At 38.3% G+C, this 6,567-nt stretch overlaps 1 protein-coding gene across 12 annotated transcripts in view; it reads right to left on the bottom strand.

Moving 5' to 3' along the window:
• Positions 1 to 2,138: 2,138 nt before the first annotated feature.
• NRXN3 (neurexin 3) overlaps positions 2,139 to 6,567 on the bottom strand; it is a 1,493,796-nt gene continuing 1,489,367 nt past the window's right edge. For 10 of the 12 annotated variants that reach the window (XM_069465177.1, XM_069465179.1, XM_069465178.1 and 7 more), the window contains one exon: positions 2,139 to 2,440. In XM_069465177.1, coding sequence (XP_069321278.1) covers positions 2,139 to 2,440 — 302 coding nt within the window. Of the gene's footprint in view, positions 3,068 to 6,567 lie in introns of all 12 variants that reach the window. The other 2 variants (XM_069465175.1, XM_069465183.1) reach the window with 2 other exon arrangements.

Genomic DNA, 6,567 nt, shown 5'->3' with positions numbered 1-6,567 from the left:
ATCCCATCTTTTTTAATGACAACAAAAAAAATCAAAAAATCTTAACACATTGGAATATTAGATAATGAGGAACACCTCTTTCCATACACGTTAGTAAAGGCTATCATTTAGATTGCGCTTTTTGCCCCATATCTTTAAGATATTTTTTCAAAGTCAAATATTCATGCAACTTACAAAGACCAGCAAGAATAGATTTCTAAATCTAAACAGCTGTTTGATTTTCATCTGTACAAAAGAAATTGTATATATCTGACCCTCCAGAAGACACACTTCATTTTTTGTGTGAATATTTGTCTTGCTTTGTCTCTTGCTTTTTGGATCGCTATGGCCACACAACCAGTGTATTGTTTTTTTCTGTACATTGTTTCCTCTTTACAAAAAGAAAAAAAAAGACAACTGGAATATAAACCAAACCAACTGAAATAAACAAATAGGAAAAAACAGTTCTTAAAGCAGTATATACATAGGTGGCTAGGGAATTATACCAGCAAAAATGTAGTAAAATATGTAAACAAAATCTGAGAAGATTTTTTTTTTTAAATTCTCTTTGACACAGTTAACTGTGACAAAACTAAAACTCACACTTTCTTCACATTTTAAGGTTTACTTTTTTGTTGTGTTATTATTTTCTTTTAAAACAACATTCTCATTCCACTTCAAGACTTTAACAGATTTCCTGTGTCAGTCATCCCATCAAACATACCATGATAAATATATCTGTATATATATTTATTTATATATATTATACTATTAAATTCCTTTTTTGTGTGTCACAGCAGCTTTATTCATTATTTATTTATTTGTTTGTTTTTTAAAAAAGATGGGTGAAGGGAGAAGTGAGCAAATGGAAAGATAGAGTTGTCCACATGTGTCAGGCTACAAAATCAAACCACAATGAAAACCATTATCATGTTGGGGGCAGGGAAAGAACTATGTATTTTGCACTCTGTCATAGCACGTTTGGCTTGTGTGACCTTTTGTGGTTCCATCACAAGTTGAACTCCCCTATTGTCTGTTTTGATTATTCAACAAACTTTAGTATTGTCTTTTCTTTTTTATTTGCATGCATTTCAATCAGTTACAGATCCAGCCCACCCCCCTTTCCCCTTTGCTAGGAAAGGCTCTGTTTTAGTTAGTGGGGCTTTCCCCTTTAAAACAATTTGGCTGGGTTAATGGACAGGAACAATATTGTCAAGTAAAGCCAATAGCTCTGATAAAACCATACCTAAACCCATCTGTTTAGGCTTTGGGGTGGCAAAATCTGGAATTAGATCCTGGGGGACCAGCTTTTCAAATCAATATTATCATCCATCACATGAATTTTGTTATATGTTCAGCAAAGCGTCTTATAGGAAACAAACAACAGATTCTAGAGACACCACAACCTGATATGTAGAGTGAACACCATGGTAACTTTTGAGTTCATATGGCAATAGTCTCTCTCACTTTTGTTTTCTGAGTTTTTTTTTTTTCTCTTCTTATGTCCAGTCACTCTCAAAAAAATAAACAAAAACCCAAAAGCCATTTTTCCCCTCAGATCTTGAAAAGTTACACATACACTGGCCAAAACCAGATAAGGTTTGTGTTTTTTGTTTTGTTTTGGTTTTTTGTGGTTTTTTTTTTTTTTTTTTTTGAACATTTTTCTTTTCTTTTTTTGTTTTTTGTGTTTTTTTTGTTTGTTTTGGTTTTTTACATAATGAAACCGAAAAAAAAAAAACATTGTTACAGTCAAGCTTCACAAACATCATTACAGACTCACTTGGAGTTATGAAACAAGTAAGCCATGAATAAGTCTACCTTTTTGTCAAAGGTCCTCAAGAGAAGGAAGCTTCCTAGTCCGTGAAAGTGGTGGAGCCATTGGCTTGCTCCAGGGCGCAGAGTGTGTGCTTTATGATACAGCAGGGCAGAAAGAGCTCTCTGTCTCCGAGCGATGACTGAAACGCAGCAGCCACGGCTGAACGTTGTGGAGAGATACGTTGTTGTGAGTGTCCTTTGAAAAATGGTATTCCCCACCAGAGTCATGGTCTACCCCATCTCACAGTTAGCGCAGTTCTGACACCTGTCACCTCTCGTGGTCACAGTATGAGTATATAGAAACAATTCTGTTCTAAATTCATGTGTGGTCAGGGTTGTCACGTTTACACGTAATACTCCTTGTCCTTGTTCTTCTGCTTCTTGTGGCCGCTCTTCGAGCTCTGCTGCTTCTCCTTCATGAGCGTGCCGTTGCTCTGGGCCGAGTTGCTGATGTAGTTCCGCGTCTCGTCCACTTGATAGGACCCCTCGTCCCTGTTCCTGTACTTGTACATGGCGTACAGGAGGATCAAGATGCAGAGGGCGGCAGCAGCCACAATGCCGACGACCATCCCTGTTGTACTGCTCGACTCCCGGATCACCTCTGAGGCCCCCGGAACCCGTCTGATTCCCGGCTCCGTGGGGTTTGCTGTGGGCACATTACGGAACATGGGGGAAGTAATTAGTGGGCTCTTCAGTTTGGTGCTGTCTAGCTCATAGGCAGTGGGCAACGGAAGCAAGACTATATCAGGCTGGGGTTTGAGATCACGGTTATTCATTTTGCCAGCTGGCAATTTGGGCACCATCCCAGACGAGGAGGAGGAAGCTGTGAAGCGGATCAGCTCAGGGGACAAAGATGTGGTAGTAGTCCTACTAGTTTCCGAGACTTTGTTAGGTCTAAAGTCCTTGGATTCCCACTTGGGCGCATGTGCTTTGTAGCCACCTTCGAAGATTGAAGTGGAAAGACTCTTATCTGTTACCAAGGAGAAGGTGGTGTAAAAATCTTCATCATCGGTAGGGGGCAGGTTAGAGTCAAAGGTTTCCCCTGAGCCATACCCAGATATCACCAAGCCATCATCATCACAACCTTCGCTGCCTTGGTCCGACAAGCAAGGTAACCCCGCCTCAGAGGTCATGGACAGGGAATCTTTGGTGGTCTCAATAATGGTGAGGAGGGGGCGAAAGGTAGGGGGGAGAGTAATGGAAGGTGCACGAGTAGCAATAGCAGGGGTAGCTAAAGGGTCTTCTACAAGAAGAGGGATAACTAATTCACCTCCTGGGATTGAAAAGAGAGAGAAAAACAATTAGTATATTTGTAAACACAATTCGCAGTCACTCTCAATGAATGCAGTTCATAGGTTATGCCTCGGAAATTGTAATAAAACGACCTGGATCCACATATGGATCTTTTCTGGTTGTAGCCTAATGATTCGAGGCTGATTTAGAGCCCATTGCATGCCTCTTGCCACCCAAACCTGAAATCCCCAGATCAGGGGCTTAAATCGTAAAGATACTCTCAAGTAATTATTTAGATAGAATTCAAATATGTATGCTGTTTCCAGGATCTGCTGGTGGGATGACAACATTCAAGCAGTTATACTGTTATAAATACTGACTGGCTACCAAAATTTTGTGAGTGGGTACAGGCACACATGGCGTGTGTAACTTATTCATGTATTAATGGGAGTGTAATGTTTCTTTATTGCCTCCCTGGGTTTCTACTTATCTGTTCCCATGAGAATCAGAATGACCATTTTGCACGTTATTGAGACCAAGATCAAGGAACATAGAAAAGGAACATAAGAAACTTTTTAGTGTTTTCTTATAGTTACTACCTTTTTAAAAAACTTGTTTATGCTTATTAATTGCAGTTCTCATTTACTATAAGCTAAGTGACAAGGACTTAAATGCTCATCTAATAAACCCATTTTGACTATAGTTTTCCTGAAATTCCCCCATTAAAAGACAATTTGCCTTGCATTAGTCTAATATATATTTATGAATTGCTTTTATGCTACATGCAATATATGCTGAGCTGGAAGCTAGATTTTAAAAATACCCAGCCTACATATCTATGACTTGCTGGAAACTTAATTTTAGATTCAGAAATGTTGACTTAGCAAAGTGAGTTTTAAAAATCAGTGATTTTTAACTAGAATGTCAAAAATATATATCAGTTTACCCACAGTCCCTCATTATTGCACTTATAAACATGTGGACTACGTCAGGAAAGACAGTTCAGAATAGTTCATTAATTCATAGTGCCTTGCAAATCATGGGTACCACAAATATTCTGTGGTGGATATTGTTTACCTAACTGTAAGGCCAAGATTATTTTTCATCTATGTCAGCAAGATAATCAATCACTCTTCCTGTCTTTTTATAATGTTATTTTCCAAGCAGAGGAACAATCTCAAGAAGTCACAGTGCATGCCTCTTTATTGATTTATTCCAGAAAAATTTATTTCAACAATCACTTTATTTTTTTTTTCATTTCAGGATATCATGGGGTACAAACATTTTGGTTACATGTTATAACTTTGCCTCACCCAAGCCAGGATTAGAGGCGTGCCCTTCCCTCATACAATGCTTACCCCATGCATTAGTTGTGACTTTACCCACCCACACCCCCCTACCCCCAATGAATATTACTACCATGTGAGCATCTTAGTGTTGAGCAGTTAGTGCCAATTTGATGGTGAGTACATGTGGCGCTTACTCTTCCATTCTTGTGATATCTCACTTCGGAGGATGGGCTCAAGCTGTGTCCAGGATAACATAAGAGGTGCTAGGTCACCATCATTTTTTGTAATTGAGTAGTATTCCATTGTATACATATACTGTATTTTATTAATCCACTCATGGATTGAAGGGCACTCGGGTTGTTTCCACAGCCTTGCAATAGTGAATTGTGCTGCCATAAACATTCGCATGCAGATGTCTTTATTATAGAATGTCTTTTGTTCCTTTGGGTAGATGCCTAATAGTGGTATTGCTGACTCAAATGATATTTCTATGTTTAGCTCTTTGAGGTAACTCCAAATGGTTTTCCACAGAGGTTGTACTAATTTGCAGTCCCACCACCAGTGTAAGAGTGTTCCTACCTCTCCACAGCCTCGCCAGTCAGTATTTATTGCTTTGGGACTTTTTGATAAAGGCCCTTCTCACTGGAGTGAGGTGATATCTCCATTGTGGTTTTGATTTGCATTTCCCTAATGATTTTTTGAGATGTTGAGCATTTTTTTTATATTTGTTGGCCATTATTCTGTCTTCTTTTGAAAAGTTTCTGTTCATGTCTTTTGGCCATTTATTGATGGGGTTGTTTGATTTTTTTCTTGTTGATTTTTTGAGTTCTACATAGATTCTTGTTATCAGCCCTTTATCCGATGTGTAGAAAGCAAATATTTTCTCCCATTCTGTAGGCTGTCTATTCTCTCTAATGATAGTTTCCTTGGCTGTGCAGAAGCTTTTTAATTTGATCAGGTTCCATTAATTTATTTTTGTTGCTGCTGTGATTGCTCTGGGGATCTTCTTTATAAATTATTTGCCTAGGCCTATGTCTGAAAGAGTCTTCCCTACATTTTCTTCTAGGATTCTGGAGGTTTCATGCCTTAGGTTTAAGTCTGTTATCCATTGTGAATTGATTTTTGTGGTAAGTGAGAGGTGAGGATCCAGTTTCAATCTTCTGCAGGTAGTTATCCAGTTTTCCCAGCACTATTTATTGAATAGAGATTCTTTTTCCCAGTGTATATTTTTGTCTGCTTTCTCAAAGATTAGATGACAGTATGAGGATGGATTCATTTCTGGGTTCTCAGTCCTGTTCCAGAGGTCTATATCTCTTTTCTTGTGCCAGTGCCATACTGTTTTGGTTACTATAGCCTTGTGGTAAAGTTTGAAGTCTGGTAGGCTGATACCTCCCAGTTTGTTCTTTTTTCCTAAGATTGCTTTGGCAATACGAGGTCTTCTCTGGTTCCATACAAAGTGTAAAATTATTTTTTCTAGATCTGTAAAGAATGATGATGGTACTTTGATAGGGATGGCATTCATTTTGTAGATCACTTTAGGTAGTATGGACATTTTAACAATGTTGATTCTGCCAATGCATGAGCAAGGTAGATTTTTCCATCTGTTTACATCTTCTACTTTTCTTAGTGTTTCGTAGTTCTCCCTGTATATGTCTCTCACCTCTTTTTGTTAAATATATTCCTAGATATTTAATTTTCTTTCAAGCTATTATAAAGGGTGCTGTGTTTTTGATTTGATTTTTGGCTTGACTGTTATTGGCATATATGAATGCCTCTGATTTGTGTGCACTGATTTTTGTATCCTGAGACTTTACCGAATTCATTTATCAATTCCAGGAGTCTCTTGGTTGAATCCTTGGGGTTTTCCACATACCATATCATCAGCAATGAGTGAGAGTTTGACCTCTTCTGACCCCATTTGGGCTCCTTCAATTCCCCTCTCTTGTCTAATTGTTCTACCAAGGACTTCCAGCACTATGTTGAATGGAAGTGGAGATAGTGGGCAACCTTGTCTGGTTCCACTTCTAAGCAGGAGTGTTTTCAATTTTTCCCCATTCAGTATGATATTGGCTGTGGATTTATTGTATATGGCCTTAATAATTTTAAGGTATGTCCTGTCTGTGCTTATTTTGTTAAGAGTTTTTATTGTGAAGGTGTGTTGGATTTTGTCAAATGGTTTTTCTGCATCTATTGAGAGAATCATATGGTCTTTGTTCTTTTATTTATGTGGTGAATTGCATTTATACATTTG

The sequence above is a fragment of the Eulemur rufifrons genome, chromosome 2 (genome assembly GCF_041146395.1).
Source record: "Eulemur rufifrons isolate Redbay chromosome 2, OSU_ERuf_1, whole genome shotgun sequence".
Taxonomy (NCBI): domain Eukaryota; kingdom Metazoa; phylum Chordata; class Mammalia; order Primates; family Lemuridae; genus Eulemur; species Eulemur rufifrons.
The sequence above is the reverse complement of the archived record's forward strand: the minus strand, read 5'-3'. Positions and strand labels throughout refer to the sequence as shown.